At 41.0% G+C, this 19,794-nt stretch overlaps 1 protein-coding gene across 1 annotated transcript; it reads right to left on the reverse strand.

Moving 5' to 3' along the window:
- Positions 1-9,915: 9,915 nt before the first annotated feature.
- On the reverse strand, positions 9,916-19,565 carry LOC145318890 (uncharacterized). Its single transcript, XM_080160565.1, has 4 exons — positions 19,435-19,565; positions 11,681-11,839; positions 10,950-11,050; positions 9,916-10,258 (listed from the first exon to the last, which is right to left on the reverse strand). Exons 1-4 carry the CDS (start codon positions 19,480-19,482, stop codon positions 9,931-9,933), a joined length of 636 nt encoding a protein of 211 aa, XP_080016691.1. The 5' UTR covers positions 19,483-19,565; the 3' UTR covers positions 9,916-9,930.
- Between the last annotated feature and the right edge of the window lie 229 nt (positions 19,566-19,794).

Below are 19,794 nucleotides of genomic sequence, written 5' to 3' on the forward strand. Positions count from 1 at the left end.
TGAAAATACCAAATTTATTGAGCCAACGAAAAATATAACGCAGTTATAAAACTTTGGGTACCAGTGTAATTTACAGTCCAATGTCCCCTTTCTCTCTAGTAATTTATAGTTTATGGTCCTTCTATTAAACTCTATCGTATTAATTCGCACACACATACACACACGCACCCACACAAACGCGCAAACATACAAGGAAAATAGATTTTTGCAGTAAAATTGGCCTCTTTACTTTATTAGATTCGAAGCTATTCTCCAATTAACCTTGTGCATGCTAACATTTTAATAACATTCTTATTTCAGATCATATTCACATTAGATAGACTACATATATTGTAATTATTTATGTCTTTTAATCTGATAATTTTATTTGATTAATGTAGTAGTATAAATGTACTTCTTAGGACGTTGCCATCCTTGTTTTTATAGCCTCAAGTGTTTAGCAATGTTGCGTTTAAGGATTTAGTTCATGTAAATAATATAGGTACATCCTATCTAGAGCTACTGGATCGTTTTTTTACCCCCCCCCCCCCCCCCAGTAATTATAACGTTTGAGTCTTTAAAAGTATAAGAAAGGTTTAGAATATAGATCTCAAGGATATAGGAATAGAATGTTTGAGGATAAATCAACCCCCTTCCCCCTCTCCTCATGTATACAGATTTCAGGGTATTATTTGTAGTGGACTTGTTGATTACAAAGAGAAAGGGTACAGTGGGTTGTTTATTTCAAACAAGTCCCCAAAGTTTAATAATAACTTTTTCTTATACGTAACTTTGGGGACTTTTAATGAATTTTGATTGGTGGGTTTATAAAGTTGAATGTCCGAACGTTTCAACCACTAACTGTAATCTTAAAAAGAGGTAATTTTGTGTATTAACATTAGTGATGTACATCAATTTATCAGCCATTGACATATACCTTTAGATCCCTGTGTTGATTATATGGATTCTATTAAATAGTAGTTTATCGTTTGTTTGTTTCACTTCAGGCCATGTTAAGTTAGGTCAAACTGTGTACTGTCCCAGTTTGGTTAGGGCTCCCGAGGTGTAGAACCTGAGGTTTAGTGCCCCCAAAAGAGTTATTCATAGTAAAAACTACCCCACACCTTATTTTTAAAATCAATTTTTAACATTTTAAAATATAAGGGGTGTCCCTCTTTTTTGATATGCACTTTGAGGGAACGCATAGTTCAAACCCTCATTTTAGACCCTTTTCATTTTTGATAATATACAAAAAAACTGTTTTATACACATTTTAAAACAAACGTTTTATAGTTAGAATTTTTAAAATACAAATGTTGAATACCATATAGTTTATTAAATTGGACCCATTGAGGTATTAAGATATATAATTTTAAAGAAAGCTTATTCATGGTTCTTCCTATTTTACGCTTTTAAAAAAAGAATGGGGAATATTCCCTTTCATAACATCGTCGTATTTTTAAAATGGCTTTTTTTAGGTTACTTTAGGTTAGGTTAGGTTATATTGGGTTAGGTGCTTGCCTCACAGGGTTAGGTAATTGGCCCCGCAGGGTTAGAGACCTCCGCAGGGGCTAGAAATAGGAGGAAAGCTACTGAGAAAAATACGAAGAATCGCCCTATTAGGTGCGATGTTACGAAAGTGACTATACCCAAAGAATGTTATTAAAAACTAATATTATATAAAGCTTTTCCTTACTTTATTTAACGGACGAATTCATTGTAACACATACATAGTTTCATATTGTAGGTGCGATATAAAGAGTATGTGAAAACCTATATATCCTGTATGGGACGTTAAAACTTAATCATGGCCGTAAAAATGCTTTTACAGTAACGCAAAATTGTTTTCATATTTTCATACAAATATAACAAGGATGACAATAACATAAACAGTCGTACTAACCAACATAAGAAAACGTAGCAGGGTTGCACTTCTTTGGAGTTTGAAGGAGCGATTTATTGTGGAGGGTTGAACAAAAATGGTCTTAAAAAGCTAAAAAATTTAATTGGCTTAATAATTGAATATTTTCAAACTTTTAAAATTGGTTTTATCAATAACAAAAATCATGATGCAATGTTTAAACATGTCTATTTTAAATTGACGTTCAGAGGTTTCGTTACAGACAGACATCTGAGCTGGCCAAACATATAGATTAACTTTGCTTTTAAAAAGATACACAATTTAGATTTCGCTTTTATGATATGAAAAGAACAAGGATGATTTTTTTTTATAGTTGTTTTAAAAAGGAAAACATTAAATTATATGGTGTATGTAGTAATAGTGCAAATATACTGTCGATGTGTCGATATTGTGTCAGCCATGACCTTTTATGAAAGCCATGTAGTTGACGTAAATGTTATCAATATTTACGTCAACAATAAAAGTGGTAATGGCTAACATATGATCGATATATCGACAGCATGTTGACACTATAACTACATACACCAATTTTTGACAGAGTATTTCAGCTTTTTATTATTATAAGGGATAAGAAAATTCATAAATGGTTAAGTTTCAATTTATAATTATAAAATAAGATCCAGGTTTCTGTGCTCGACTTGGCATTTTGTGGGAACCTGCTAATAGTTTTTTTTAACATAATGAGGGATTTAAAGATTTATAGAAAAAGATATGTGTGTATGAAATTGCATCTAAAAACAGAATATACATAAAAATGATAGAGTTAGGTTGAGATACAGAGAGAGAAGGAGAGAGAGAGGTAGTGTGTGTTATAAAACGAGAGAGAGAGAAAGAGAAAATATGAAAATTAAATTTGAATGTTATGACATTGCAATGTAAAATTGTAAAATTTCCTAAAATGAGCAGAGACAATAGATGTAGAATTATGGATAAATTTGTCTATATATAATAATGTATTTTTGTCAAAATGTGGCTGTAAAATTGACAGCATAACTATGAATTTGACAATGCAACAACTGTATTTTTGTAATACCCCTACTTGAATATTCAGTTATGAATTTGACAACAATACTCATGTGTTTTAGACATTAGGTTGACTATATTTTTGCTAGTCTTAAAAGTGCTATGCATAATGCACCCCTCTATATTTTTTCTCTAATACAAACAAAACAATACAAATTTTGTGTGCCTGGCTGTTTATGCAAAGGTTAGGGGCGTGAGGTTTGTTATAGAGCTTGAGGCCCGAAGGGTCAAGTGAAAAATATAAACGAGTTAGGGGGGAAGGGGGGGGGAGGAGTTGTAGTTTACTGTTCATGTGAGATGGATTAAATTTTACTATCTTTGAAATAAAAATTTTCTTAAATTATTACTTAATTACCTATTCTTTTCAGCTAAGATATAATTGAAAATCTTTTTCTCTGTATGAAAATATCATTTATGAAATGTATTTTCTATTATTTAGTTGCATTTTTTTGTGAGTTCCTAAATTTTATTTTTTTTCATTTAAAAATTGCTTCGACCCTAACATTTAGGGACGCTTGTCTCCCTTGTAAGCAAAGAGCTATATTGTGAACCTCCCTAAAAGGAATATTACATTCGGTACAGCAGCTTAGAAAATATCTTGTTCCAATTGTAAACTGTTTAAGCCAAAAGAGTATATCTTTTTTGGAGAGTATGGCAAAAAAGTGTATGTATATCTATTTTTAAAAATGTTTTCTTCCGAAAATTGGATTATCTTTTGGAGAAAAAAAACCTGAAATAGGAACAGCTTCTTTTGACCCCTTTTCAAAACTTCAGTGTTACATTGTTCGTTTTATTGTCAACGTTCATTACAGAACCCATTAACACATATTGTATAGTAGCTTCAAGCTTACTCGCTTTTTTCAACAAAAAAAACATTTGATTGATAGGAAGTTATGGGTGTTAAGGAATGAAAACAAGAAAACAAAATTGTCACAATACACCTTCTTCTAATTCATACAACCCACAGTGGGACAAATATAAACTAAGATAACAATACCAGTAGAAGAAAAACACTAAAATGGTAAAACAAACGCACATTAACATTTGCAGTGTCAGAATTGAAATAGCAGAATATAATGTACAAGTTTAAACAAAATTGTAAGCATATTTGTTTCAAAACTGCTTAAATAAATGATACTGTTGTCAAAAATCGTACCTGTAGTTGAACTGTTGTAGGAATCATTATGCAAAGTTTTAAATCGATAGAACAATTGTAATATGTCAAAATTAACGAAAAGAGCTGACTGGACAGACGGACCAACCCTAATTATAGAAAAGCTTTACTTTTAAAAAATTATCAAAGAAATATTTTGTGTATGTATGGCAAATTTGGCGTTTTTGAAGTCTAGTCATTTGTTTTATCTAACCAAGCAATATTTTAAAGATGTTATAGACCAATATTTTTGGACAATACAAATGTGGAATGTTTTTATTAGTAAATCTACTCTATTATTTAAAATGCTTTACGCCTTTTTAAAGTTCAATATGGTTATGTTATTTTTGTAAAAAAAAAATCGTATAGATAATATATCGTAAGTTAGGTTAGATTCAGATAAGTATAGGTTAGCATCACTTGGTTAGTGTACACCAGGTTCAGGCTCCCAGGGGTCAGGTATATAGAAAATATGGTTGTTATATAACTTTGAACGGGTTGAGCGAAGCACTTACCCCCCCCCCCCCACCCCCCCACCCCACCCTTCAAAAAAGGGGATCAAGACTTGATTTCAAGGAGAGCACCAAGATTTGTATTATATTTTAGTAAAAACAATATGAATCCATCAAAAATGAAAATATTTTTAGTGGGCAAATTCTTAAATTAGCATAGCTACAATACAAAACATTTATTCAACAATTAGAATTCTAACGACAGATGAACAATGCAGCTTTTTAAATAAATAATGGCTTCGCCCTTTGAGGCGAAGGGAAAAATTTCAAAAGAATTTAAAAGCTGTAAGGGGGTTGTCAATTTTTTCTTGAGGGGAGTGTCTCATCTCCTCAAAAAGTAGCTCAAAACAATCCTAGTAAAGGTAGGTTCTGAGATTACCGAGATTTTAAATTTCATACGGGGAGATATATGTATCATACTTGTCGTATTATTGATGTAAGGAACTGCTTAAAAACCGTTTCTGAGTCATACTGATAAATACATGCTTCGTATCAACTTATTTAAGTGCATGAAACTAAATTTTGTTTACTAATTTTGCTTAGGTTACAAGAATTATTCTAAGAATAAGTATATTTTTTATTTTAGGAGGAAAGTCTGATTTTAGAGAGTAAACAGTATGTCAGGTAAGGTCACTTTTTTGCTATATTAAAAATATCCTATAATCGAATTTTGTAGTTTTTGTCATTTTCATGGCCGTAAGTACCTTGAAAGCAATGGTGTTTAAAAAGTTTGTCTGTGTGTTAGTGAAAATGGTTGTATATTATGTAAATTTTTTCATTACTTTAAAAATGATTAAAAAAGAGTTGGTTAGTATTTAGAAATTTACCTACTTTACATAATGATAAGCTAGCAAAATATCTGAATACTTTTATCTACTTTTTTCTTTTTATTTCATAATTTTTTTATTTAAGGGAGATAAAAGCCCGCAGGGATAACATCCACAAGACCCTGGTCCTAGCCACACATCCCAGAAAGAAACTTCAGAAAATGCTCGGCTACAGGTATTTGCCAAGTGTGACGTCATAAAAATACGTCTACAAAGAAGGGACGGGAGGTGAAGTGGGAAAGGTAACCCATAAAAAAAAAGATGGATTTAGACTAATTTTGATGATTTTCCACATGTAACTTTCCAGCGCTTCTTTTAAAAGCCAATGGCTGGTTTAATGCCATTTTACTAAGTGTTATGGCTTTGGTAAAAGAGTTAACCTCCACAATATAACGTTAATTGTTTAGGCTTGAACAACGGCTCGTTAGAGCCATGTCCAAGAAGCGCAAGCCGAGCGTAAAATCCCGCCGACGAAACCGCCGGAAACGGGGTTGGAAATCCCGGCTCTTTAAGGCGGCCTCCGCAACGCAGCCGGCCCAGTTTTTCCGTCGCGTTCGGCGGCGGTTTGTGTACGGTGGTAACGGCGATATGGCAGGTTTTGTGCGCGTGGAATCTGATGTTGATGAAGACCTCTATGGTGATACTGAGCAACGGTATGTATAAAGATTTATAGCAGCTACGCAACTTTGCACAACTAATATATGGTTGGTCTATGGTCAATGATCTGTGGGGAGTTTAAGGGATAAGACAATGGATTCTAAATAAATGTACACCCGTAAAAATAATAACCAAAGCCATCCCATCAACAGATTAAAATTATTGTTTGAAAATTTTAGACACTCACAATTCAATGAAAGTACTCAAAAATTTTGAATACTTTCACCTAATTGTCCTTGTTTTTTAGGAGTGACATAGCAACCCCATGCTTAATAGTCGACAAGACTGGAACCCTAAGGTGGCCACGCTTGCTGACTTCACCTGGCGGCGATATAACCTCTGGCGGTCATTCTCATGATCAAGGCAGGATTACAGTTAACTTTATCCTTATATAAAAGTAATTGGATGTCTATCCTTGTGTGTGTGTCTGTCTGTCTGTCTGTACTGAAGGATCTCCAACCGCTGAAACAATATGCTAAGCATAGGTCCTGGAATTTTTTATAGAAATGTTACCACCACCCTACCAAGAGAAATCGTCCTTAGAAAAAAATGGCCCTCCTAAAAAAACAACAATTTTTTTACTTAATTTTAAATTTAACATAAGTGCTAGTATTTAGATTCATCAAATATTGAATAAAATATTGATTTCGTAGTTGTTAATTAAAAATAGGCCATTATGTTTTTGCACAAAACATCAAAATTCAAAGATGCTTCTTTTTTTTCATTAAAATAAATTTGTGAACTGTAAATATTGAACAGGCAAACTACTCGAAAATTCTGACAACAACAACTTTATGCTTCGCAACCCTTCGCTAGCGACCACGGCGGCGGACGCCGGTTTGAGCCCCGCCGTCCTTGGCTGGCTGCAGGTCAATACGGACAGTCACATATTCACGCCAGCAGTGCCACACGAGAAGGGACCTTTCAGAAAGGTTCCCTTCCACCCGCATCTGCATGTCTTGAAACGGTGACACTAATTTTTTTTTACAGTGTCAAACTGTAAAATATTTGTTAAAACAACATGGACTTAAAAATACTTATAGAGTGCAATTTTGTAGCATTAGAATTAAATGTGTTTTTTAACAGTGTAACTGTTTAATTAATTAAAATGATCTTATATTGAAATTCAACAATATTACAAATTACGAATTTAATTTTTAATTACTTCCAAATTATATTTTAAACATTTTTAAGATTACTTATTTTTAACGTAAAACCTTTTAAAGGATCATACTGTAAGAAATGTTTTATTTTTTTATTGTTAAAAAGTATATCATGTACTGATAAAAACTAATTTGTTTTTTTATAACCTTTTTTTAATAAAAAATACTTTTCATATTTAAACAACCTTAATCATTTATATTGTACAAAAATAATGTATTACTTATTATTTAGCTTTATTATATGTATATTTTTCAAGTAAAAACTGTATTTTTCTTGGCTATTTAAGTAGCCCTTTGAGAATCTCTAAAAATAATTGAATAATAATTTTAATTATTATTATTTTTTTTATTATTATTATGTTAACCATGTGCAATAATATTCTAGTGATATAAAGTACTTTTTTAGACTTTAAAATATTTATTATTAACTATTTATTTATTTATTTTCATGTATTTTTATATAAAAGGTGACGGATTTGTAAATAAATAATAAAAATCATTCCGTTTTTTTATAAACATTTTTAAAGCATGGCAACTCTATCAATTGAAATTGTCCGTTCGTAGTCGTTCTGATGTCTAAAGGTTAAAAAACAAACATTTGAAATTACTTAAATTTATTGTAATGAATTAAATTATCGAAACAAATTTTTAAAATTATTCAAATTACATGATATATCCTATAATAAAAGCAGTAAGGTTTTTCCTTAAGCCTAAAATTTTGATGGAAGCTATACAAAATTCCGTCGAAGGGTTTAAACTATTTTCTTCCCTACCCTGCCATTTCGAATACAGAGCCCCTAGATGCTAGAGGCGCAGCCGTTAGCAGTAATAAAAGTAGAATTTATAGGAACAAAACCTGATTGGTATTTTTAATACTTATGATAAAATGAAATGATTCCATAATAGAATCTAAATATTTGATTATAAATATTCCTGTTACAAATCAATGATTTTTTAAATTTTACATACAAGTTATACTATAACATATAACTAGGATGTTACTGTAGGTAATATTTTTTCTCGTATTCATTCGAATCCGGTGGATAGGAACCGGTTCTCATCCATACGAAAAAACTATGTCTAGCATCGTATTATATCCAGCTTTCTACGAATATAGAAATGTACAATCATAAGATTAAAACTAGTTTTTTTAGCCGGTGACTTCGTCACCTCGGGGCTAAAAAAACTAGTTTTAATCTCATAATTGTACATTCTATATCCGCGGAAAGCCGTTTATAATACGATGCGAGAAATAACTATTATCGCATCCTATTATATTTATACAGAATTCCGCGGATATTGAAATAAAAATTGTATGACTAAAACCAGTTCTGCTACCTCCGAAAATAGAATCTATGCAAACAGTTTTTTCATTAATATCATATGTCTCAAATCATAGACATTTGATATTTTACAAAAAAGTTATACTATAACATATAACTAAAGATAATTGTTGTATATAATCAACAGTGGATTAAATGAATAGTTATTTATCGCATAATATTATAGAAAATTTTCCACGGACATTGAAATAAGAAATTTATATATTATCTTCAGTTTTGTTATACCCGAGGGGCAAACATTAATTTATATAATTTAATATTAGTGGGAAATTGTCTATAATACGATTCTATGCATGATGTTTCAGTATGACAAGAACCGGATCATATCTAGAATATATTAATCGGGTTCTAAGCAATACTGGAATATATGTTGGTATACATATCTATTTACTAATTACCAACTCCTGTATTACTATTTCTAATCAGTAGTTCTCTGTCATTAGTTTTCTTCTTAATTTTGTTTCCAATGAAGACGCCAGCAACCGTGCAGATTAATGTGAAGAGTACGCCTCCTACTAGAGGACCTATTATTATCCACAGAGAATCCTTTTTGCGTGGCACACCTTCATACACGGTTCCATACTTGGGGTAGGTATGTTCAACAGGTTTGACGCCTATCTGCCAGGCACTGTAGGCAGAGTAATCTTTATCAATTGATCCATCATCATAGTACAGTACGCCATCTTTTGTGCGGAAATTTTGGAAGGTGCCGTTGAAGGTGGCACCGTTGAACCAGGTATATAGGCCAGGTCCACTTAATTCATCCTGTGTAATTAGTCCAACATATGTATCACCCCAAGGCCAACTAATGGTGAACTGTCCATTTTTGCTACCAGCCTGTTTCATTAAGTATTTTTAGACAATTGTCTTTAAAAGTGTGTGTACATTTTTAAATGTAGAAGACAAAATGCAAATTTGGGCATGGACAGTAAGAAAATATAATTTCGCAGGTTGCCACGGGCTCGTAAATTGATATTAGTTCCCTACAGCCATAATATCATTGCCAGTTCTCATTTTATTTGCTAACCCCACCCCCCTCTCGTTTTTATGATTTTATTATCAACATAATGAAATGTTCGTTAAACTCAATGTACTACATCTATCTTTATAATGTATCCAAGAAAATATCTTTTTAGTGTGAAACAGCGTGTGAATAAAAATGAAAATAACGTCGTTAAATACAAATGACCAATGATAGGCCATTATACAATTTACCATTGGTCAAATACAATGTAAACTTGCTTATTACTGGTCATTTGTATGTATTATATGACGTCTTTTTGTTGGAGACTATGCGCTGTTTTATAAAGTTTTTCCTTTACTTGTTGAAAATGTCTTAATTTTTTGTAATTTCACAAATCATGTAGGACAAAAAAATACTTTTCCTGCCAACTTCCAGAGTATATTGTTCCATTGGTTGCTGTCAATACCCCATAACCATCTTCTTGGCCTTCCCTAAACGTTCCAACAAAGTTGTTTCCATTGTCATAGGTCAAATTACCATGTCCGTGTTTCTTATCCAAATGCCAATATCCCACGTAACTATCACACCCTAACCAGATGTGTTGACAATCACTGGACACACCATAACCTTCTCTCAGATCCTTGCTGTAATTTCCTCTATAGTATCCATTGTCTGCACCTTGGATGAAGGTGCCTTCTCCATCCTTCAACCCATCTCTGTATGTTAGGCATTCATTTCCACAATATATTAAAACTAGCGGTGTTACGCCCCTAGGGGCACGTGAGGAGTTGAATCCCAAAACCCACATTTTTAATTTAATTTTTTTTCGATTTCTCTTGGAAGTGTGGTGATATCCTCCCCCAAAATAGTTACAAACCTTCATTGGACCTATGAGAAGCTACCCTGTTGAGGAGAATATGATCGGTTCAGTGGTTAGCGAGATCCTTCGGTACAGACAAACAAACAAACAAACAGACAGACAAACAAACAGACAAACAGTCAAACAGACAAACAGACAAACAGACAAACAGACAAACAAACAAACAGACAAACAGACAAGCAGACAAACAGACAAACAAACAAACAAACATTCTGTTAATTTATTAAAAGGATACCAAAGCATCAGAACTGCATGTTAAACAGCAAATTAAAATAAGTTTTTTAGTTAAAACTGCGTAATGCCATTACTCCCTCCCGTCACTCGTTCTGCTAGGAGAATTCTGACCAATATCTGGGGACTCATGTAGCAACCTAAATCTATTTTGTGTGCATATGAAAATAAATAACTGACTCTTTAAATATCATCAAAAGAACACCTCCTTTGGAAAAAAATTTTGCTAAAATAATTTTTCTAATTATAAAACAGAATGAGGGTGTGTTGTTATGCGGAAGTGAAGGCCTACATTCCTGAATCCTCCTTCATAGCTATCAAGAAAGAAACATTCTGTCACATTGCATTTTCCATGTCCATTTGGTTTCATATTACTCCACTCTCCCTCATATGAAAACTGAGCACATAGACAACTATTTATAAAAGAAAAGGGGGGCTTATTTTTTAATATAAAGCATCAAAGTGGTCAAAGCTGGCATACAATTGGCATAACAATATTTGGACGGCATTACAAAACCTGTCTAAGGCATTGTCATTCTGTTAACATCAACCAATATATCTGTATTGAATTATGTCTCTTAATTGTTCTCTTAATGCAATACAAATGTCTCATTGCATAAACAGGTGCCCTTGAGGGGGGGGGGGAGGGGAAGTCGACCACCGATATTTTCATTTGTAGTTTTTAAAAAAAATTTAAGATTTTTTGGGAGTTATTCTAGGGGCGATTTCATTTGAGATGATGGTGGTACCCTTTCCTAAAAGAGCTATACACCTTCCCAGGACCTATGTGAAGCTACCATGTAAAGGAGAACCAAATCGGATCAGTGGTTAGTGAGATCCCACACACACACAGAAACACAGACATAAATCCTGTTACTTTATTAAAAGGATTCCGATCCTATGATTGCATTTTGTAAAATGTTTACTGAAATAGATAATTGGATTTGATTTGGTAATGGTAAAAAGGGGGGAAGGGGGGGGATGATTATGAAATATTTATTTAATACCTATAAAGGTTTTGCTATTCCTGGCATGAACATGGATTATTGTAGGTCACATTCACATAGTTGGAACTCTTGTTTCCAATTAAAAAATGGCCAGCTGACCAATCAAAATCCTGAAAACTTGGCAGACCCCCGATTAGTGAGGTGCAGTTTGATTGGTTGAAGATGTCTCCAGAAACCACCTAAAAAATAATAGATTTATCAACTCAGAAGAGCATTCAGACGTGATATTACTTCCAGCTTGAAATAGGAATGCACAACCTACGAAAATTTTTGTCTATGATTTAAAATAAAACCATAAGATTTAATCAAATACTATGAGCAAAATAAAATTTTGACAATTGAATTACTCCAAGCAAGCTGTATCCTAAGAAATTCTACTGAGTAGAGCTAAATTAGTATAAGGATGGATTTAAAAAAAATTGGCCTTTCTTTCCATAATGTTGTAAATGAAATACTATTCGTTTGTGTATACTATGCAGAATTTAATTAACACAAAAATATTCATTCTAAGCGCATTGTCCTGGGATTAAGGGGTTATTAAAGTAAAATGATAGAGGGGGTATGAGCTACATGTAACTCTGTCCACAGCGCGGTGACCTTGTCCCGATTTTATATTGGGTCTTTTAAATCAGCCGAGTCCTTACAAAAGAACAGAAATCAATTTGCTTGCAGATGAAAAGGGTTTCCACCACTTATTGCAGACAGATGTCTGGATTATACTGTGGTAATACGACACCCATACGGACAGGCCGAATACAGAGTTGCTTCGCTGTGACTTATGATAACAAACCCCCCGCACTAATCCTATTATATCACTATCCATCTCATGACCGCTGTTAACCCCGCACCCGGCGGTCAAACTAAGCCTGCCAAAATGTGGGGAGGGGACTTGAACATGCAACTATCACGAGTCCATCATGCACTTATATAATCGGGAGGCACTGCCTCCCCTTTACCACCGCTGCCCCCACAGCCTGTCTACCGTCGGGCGCTAAGCCCTAGCGCCCCACACCCCCTTCAAACCTAACTATTGTCATATTTTGTTGTATATATATAGTAAACATAACTTGTAAATATTATTCAGTTTAAATATATAATTCTGTATGATTGAATCCTGCTTGTTTGTTTGGTAGAATACTTAAAGGCTAGGGCCCGTTGAATCCGAACTCGTTACCCCGTGGGCCGAGTACGCTCGGCTTACCAGAACTTGGTGTCAGCGTGTTTCAATCGAGCCTTACAGAAACTAGCCTATTCTACCTCTGATTGGACCCTTTGGCAAGTAAGGGGACAATCAGCCGCCAACTGACCCGTGAGACGGCCTTTTTAGGTCGAATTTCCATCATTTTGAACGCAATATGTGGGCCTCTGGCCTACGGCAAGCAGATTTAGCCTGCTAAAAGCGCCAGTTAAGACGCTTTTTCCGTGTCGTGTAGGAGTAGCGCTAGGTGCGCAGCCACGGCAACCGGATAATTTAGCTCAGACGGCTACAAAACTGAGTCTAAATTGGCAAGTGTAGCTGGGACAAGCCCCAGGACACCCAGGCCAAACCTACGAGACAGACAGCTGTGTGCTGGTCTCCCTAAGAAGGCAATGTGTGGCTGCGAAGCTTCAGCACACAAGTAAGCCCTACCACTGCGACGGATAGCAGATTTTGAGCCACAGGCACGGCAGGACGGGACATTCCCTGCCGCTGCCTCCCAGGATTCGAACCCGAGGCGCTGCAGGACGGGCCATTCCCTGCCGCCATTTGTCGGGATTCGAACCAGCGGCGCTGTAGGACGGGCCATTCCCTACCGCCGTCACCCCTCTGAACCTTGCAGGACGGACATTCCCTGCTGCCAGTGCTTCCAGAATCACACCTAGAGCTCCTAGTGATAACAACACATCATTGTGTATAAAAAGTCAACCAAGTGATAAAAATAAATATAAAATTGTTGACCAAGTGATAATTAATAAGCTCTAGTGATTCGAAGCTACAGTCTAAGCCACCATGGTAAGCGATACCACCATAGCTGCGGTGCGGCCACCACCAAAGTTTCTGCCAACCCCAGCCGAACGAGAGGCCCCCTTGTCTCAAGGGCAGGACCTCCACTTCCCCTGCCATATCAGGGTGAGGTTTCCTACTCCTGACCCTGCCCAGCATGTACAGGTTGATGCCATGGTTGATTCTGGCAACCGTGTACCAGGGTCTGCTGTAATTTCTGAGCACCTCATGCACGCGATGGGCGTGCAACGCATGTTGATTCCGGACAACACCCAGATCCTGACTGCTAATGAGGAAGGCCAGCCCCTCCAGGTAATTGGAAAATTAAAAGAGTTATATATGGCAGTTTCACACACTCTTATACTCCATCTATACCACGTGACTGTGGTCCGAAATCTCTCCCACCCTCTGAACTTAGGAGGGTATTTTCTCAAGGAGTTCGGAACTAGGCTCTGTTTCGACATGCAACCACCTTGCTTGTGGGCGCGTGGGGAGTTTATCCCACTCCGTGGCGTCCCCATTGACCGGGAGACAGCCGAGAGAGAGCTAAGCTATGAGGGGCCTCTGCCAGGCCCCCTGCCTGAGCAGCCGCGTGTGGTTGAGAAAGGCACACACTGGGTGGACGCTGAGCTCAACGCACACAAGGGAGCTAACCTGCTAGCCATGGGGTTGCCCCCAGTGCCCAAGGTGCCAAGGGAGAGCCTGCCAACAACGTTTCCTGAGATTGCCAGCCCTCCCGAACCAATCTTCTCCTCCGACATTTTTATCAACGGCCAGCCGTGTCCACCTGGCCCCCTCTACCTGGGACCTCCAGCCAGTCCACCAGCCAAGCCCGAGTCCAGACCCGTCAAGTCGCGGTCTGATGTACCCGGAGCCACACTCAACTCTCAGGCCCCAGCCTCTCCCGGCGCCGTGCCCGTCAAGTCGCGGCCGGACGCCCACGGAGCCAAAGCTGGACCCAGCACTTTGGCCTCTCCCAGCGTCGAGCCCGTCAAATCGTGGCCGGACGCCCCCGGAGCCAAGCCTGGCTCCGACACGTCAGCCTCTCCAGAAGCCGAGCCCGTCAAGTCGCGGCCGGTGGGTCCCGGAGCCAAGGCTGACCCCTCACCAGCCACGTATAGGCTGAGCGCTGTCACTCCAACTGACGGTCAACCACCCCAGCTCCGCACAGCCAAGCGGGTGGTCCTGCCTGGCCGCGGGGTTATGGCAGTCCCTGTTGAGCTAGTAGGCCATCGCACCAAGGATGCCATTCAACTAGCTGCCCCAGAACAGAGGTTTGGGGAGGACCTTGTTATTCCAGAGGGCCTGTATGCCCACAGGCCTGGCTCTGCCACTGTGTTTAGAGTACTGGTGGTCAATGAGGGGGAGGTGCCCCTCTTGCTGGATGCTGGCCTCCCAGTGGCAGGGGAGCTGGTCAAACCTGACATTCTGGAGGTCTCTGATACGCCTCCCCCGCGTCTCCACTCGATCCAAGAACCTGCTGAGCCTATAGACATGCAAGAGTTGTGGGAGGCCTTGGAGATGGAAGACAATGAGTTCCTACGCAAGGACCCCTTGCTCAAGAGGGAGGTCTGGACTACGTTGTCAGAGTACAGGGACGTCTTCTCCAATTCCACCCCCGGCTGCACAGATGTGGTTGAATTGCAGCTGCGCCTCAAGCCAGGGACCCAGCCGATCCGCCAGAGATTTAGGGATCTGAACCCGCGGCAAGAGGCTGAACTGGAGAAACAACTAGACACTTGGCTGCAGGAAGGAGTCATAGAGCCGTCGGACTCCGCCTGGAGCAGCCCCCTGGTGCCCATCAAGAAGAAGGACGGGAGCACCCGCTGGGCCGTCGACTACAGGGCCCTCAACAAGTGTCTGGAGCTGGACAGCTACCCCCTGCCTAGGATCCAGCAATTGGTGGAACGAGCTGGCGGGCACCGTGTCTACAGTGCTCTAGACGCGGTGGCCGCATACTACACCATCCGTGTGTCTGAGGATAGCCGGCCCTGCACCGCCTTCACCACCCCCAGGGGCTTGTACCAATGGAAAAGGATGCCCTTTGGCCTGGCTACGGCACCGTCTGTCTATTCCAGGTTTATTGCAGGGGTCCTAAACCCACTAGGCACAGCCAACCTCCAGTCATACCTTGACGACGTCCTGACCTTCCACCAGGATACCTGGGCCCACCTGGCCAGGCTCCGAGAGGTCTTGGAAGCCCACCGCAGGGGAGGGATCCGCCTCAAGCCAGCCAAGACCAAGTTGTTCCGGTCCAAGGTGGATTATCTGGGTCACACCCTCAGCCGAGAGGGGATAGCCATGCAAGAGGACTATATTGACCGCATCTTGGACTGGCCAGCCCCTAGCACCCCCAAGGATTTGCTGGCGTTGCTGGGCTTCTTTGGATACTACCGCTTGTTCATCCCAGAGTATGCAGACCTCACCTACGAGATGAATCGGCAGAAGACGGCCAAGGCCCTAACCTGGACGCCTGAGATGGAAGCCCAGCTGCTGCAACTCAAGGACAAGTTCCGCCAGGCCCCCATCCGAGCGCCGCCCAGGTTTGATTTACCAGCAGTGTTCCAGCTCACCACAGATTTCAGCAGCCGCGCCATCTCTGCCATACTGAGTCAATGCCAGGAGGGCAAGGAGAGGCTGATTGCCGCCGTGGGGCGCAAGACAACCGACCCTGAGACGCGCTACCCGTCCTGGAAGGGAGAGATGGCCGCCATTATCTATGGGATCCGAAAATTCCACGGCATCTTGTCCTACCGCAGCTTCCAGATCAACACTGATTCCTCTGCCCTGCTACAGATGAAATCACTGAACACATCCACAGGGATGGTGGCCCGCTGGCAGGAGGAGCTAGCGGCCTTAGACTTTACCGTCTGCCACAGGCCTGGCACCCAGAATACCAACGCCGACGCCCTCAGCCGCCGGGAAGATGCCAACATGCCAACGGCTAGCGCCGAAGAATTAGCAGAGCAGGCTGAATATATCCACAACCTGGCCCAGCTAGGGGAGCCCGCAGCTAGCCGGCCTCCTGCCGCCCGACTGGATTCAGCTAGAGTATTGGAAGCCCAGACACAGGACCCCCTCCTGCTCCGTGTCCGCCAATGGGTGGCTGATGGCAAAGCCCCAACCAAGGCTGAGCTGCGTGGCAAGGAACGAGAGGAGCAGCAGTACGCCAGCCGCTTCTCAGCCCTGGGGCTTGACGAGCATGGCTGCCTCACCACCACTGACCAGACTCTGACAGGAGAGAGGACAAGATACCTGCTGCCTTCGGCCCTCCAGCCGGATGCGTTCTTTCTAGCCCATGGGACCCCCATGGCTGGGCACTTTGGGATGGACGCAACTATCGCCCGCGTTGCCATGCACTTCTGGTGGCCCAACCTGGCTCGTGACGTCCGCTTGATGGTACAAACCTGCCCTGAGTGTGTCCAGAAAGTTACCAAGGAGAGGCTGAAGCAGGGGATCCACGTGCCCTCCCGCCAGGGGTATCCACAGCAAGTCCTATTCATCGACCTGGTGGGGCCACTGCCAGAGACCCCAGCTGGGAACCGCTACATCCTCACCTGCCAAGATGGATTTAGCCAGTTTGTCAGCCTCTACGCCATCCCCAACAAGCGCACCCTCACGGTGGCTGAAGCCCTGTTGCACCGCCACCTGGCCACGTTCGGATGCCCCCTGAAGATCCATTCCGACAATGGAATGGAATTTACCGGCCAGGTATTCCAGGAACTGGCCTCCCGGCTCGAGATTGGCCTGACACATCCACCACCCTACAATCCTCAGTCCAACCGAGTGGAGAGGTTTCATAGGACGCTCAACACAGGCATGCGCCTGTTCCTAGACAGAGACGATAACAACTGGGAGCCCCACCTGCCTGCCATCGCCTTTGCCTACAACACCAAGGCCTGTAGATCCACTGGTGTGACCCCGTTCCTGGCCTTCTTTGGGAGAGAGGCCAAACTTCCGGTGGACATGGTGCTACGGCTGCCAGAGACCGAATATGCTTCAGTTCCAGCCAACGTCCAAGCTCTGTTGCAGCGCTACTATGCAGTTTATGATGCCATCCAGCAGAAGGAGGAGGGAGCCATCAGGAGGAGCGCGGCAGCTTACGAAGGCACTGCCAAGTATGAGGTTGGAGACTTGGTCTGGTACCTGGCCCCTCGCCTGGTGCCAGGAAAGGCAGCCAAGATTACCAAGAGATGGACTGGCCCCTGGAAAGTAGTGAGGAAAGCTACAGAAGTCCATTATGTCATCAAACCTGCCTCTCCAGTAGCCAGGATCTCAGAAGTTACCGCGCATGTAGGCCGACTGCGCAAATACACTGGAGATGTGACTGCCCACCAGATCCCAGAAGACATCCAAGTTGACGTGGACGGCGACGAGGATGCCACCGAGCTGCCAGTTGGAGCGGCGGCGCCCGCAGCTAGCAACCCAGGAGAGTTCCCAGTGCACCAGCCAGCCGCAGCCGCCCCACAGCCTAGCGGCCAAGATCGTGACCCAGTGGAGGAAAACCTGCAGGAGCAACCCAACGAACCACCGCCGCCGCCGCCCGCTCCAGAGCCACTCAGAGATGCCATCTGGAACCCTGACGCAGACATGGAGAACCTGCCAGCCAGCAGCGGACCTGTAGGAGAAGAGCCAGCCACTGCGATGGAAGAAGCCGCCCCAGAAGAAGAAGAAGAAGCTATGTGTCCCCTGCTGATGACAGCCATCCCCATCCGGGTAGGAGCTAGGAGGCCAAGCAACTTGACTCAAGCAGGCGCCCCCATGGAATTCTATGCGCCCTTTGCCATCACCATTCCACCCTTAGGAACCACCAGAATCTGCCTAGGCCTCCGTGTCCAGTTACCAGCCGAGACAGAACTGATCCTGCAGACGAGGCAAAATTTCCAGCGGCGAGGCCTGGCCGTGGCCAACCCACGCCTAGAAGCCAACCAGGAGCTGACAATGCTGATCACCAACCACAGTCAGACCGAGCAACGAGTGTCCCGAGGAGCCTGTGTAGCCCGAGCTGTCCTCCATCGAGCTGTGCCCCAGGAACTGCCTGTCCGGCGCATGAGCCGGCTGTCGTATCCCCAGGTTCAAGGCCTGGTGGCTCAGGAGCCACGCAACCCTTGAAGGGGAGGTTGTGGTAATACGACACCCATACGGACAGGCCGAATACAGAGTTGCTTCGCTGTGACTTATGATAACAAACCCCCCGCACTAATCCTATTATATCACTATCCATCTCATGACCGCTGTTAACCCCGCACCCGGCGGTCAAACTAAGCCTGCCAAAATGTGGGGAGGGGACTTGAACATGCAACTATCACGAGTCCATCATGCACTTATATAATCGGGAGGCACTGCCTCCCCTTTACCACCGCTGCCCCCACAGCCTGTCTACCGTCGGGCGCTAAGCCCTAGCGCCCCACACCCCCTTCAAACCTAACTATTGTCATATTTTGTTGTATATATATAGTAAACATAACTTGTAAATATTATTCAGTTTAAATATATAATTCTGTATGATTGAATCCTGCTTGTTTGTTTGGTAGAATACTTAAAGGCTAGGGCCCGTTGAATCCGAACTCGTTACCCCGTGGGCCGAGTACGCTCGGCTTACCAGAATACATCTATACATTTGTTGAAGGAATGTAGGGCTGTAAATTAAACTTGTACTCAAAGTTTATAAATACGTTCTATCATTTCCTTATCATAGCTGGGTGGAGGGGGTAAGATATTTTAGTTTATATGAGTAAGTAATTTAACTGTTTATTTGTCATGCTATAATGTATAAGTAAGAAAAGAAACCTGTATAAATGCAACAAGAAGATTTAAATAAACAATATTTTTCTTCATTCTTATCTAGCCCATTAGAATTATCTAAAACAAACAAGGATGATAAAACAAAACTAATGAAATGCCTAAATAAAGCTAACTTGCTAACCACAAAAGTTTGTATTCTATATTTTTAATTCTTTTTCTTGAAGAAATTGAATAATAAAACAAATGTACAGTAGAAATAGTTTGTACAATTATCAAACACTAGCGGCTTCGCCCCTAGCCTCTAGGGGCTATGCCCCTAGAGGTGATAAAAAAATTAAGGCAAAATTCGTAAAAGGACCAAGGAAATCTTCAGCAAAAAAAAGGACCAAGGAAATGTTCTGCAAA

The sequence above is a fragment of the Acartia tonsa genome, chromosome 5 (genome assembly GCF_053477335.1).
Source record: "Acartia tonsa isolate MP-2025a chromosome 5, ASM5347733v1, whole genome shotgun sequence".
In the NCBI taxonomy this organism is placed as follows: Eukaryota; Metazoa; Arthropoda; class Copepoda; order Calanoida; family Acartiidae; genus Acartia; species Acartia tonsa.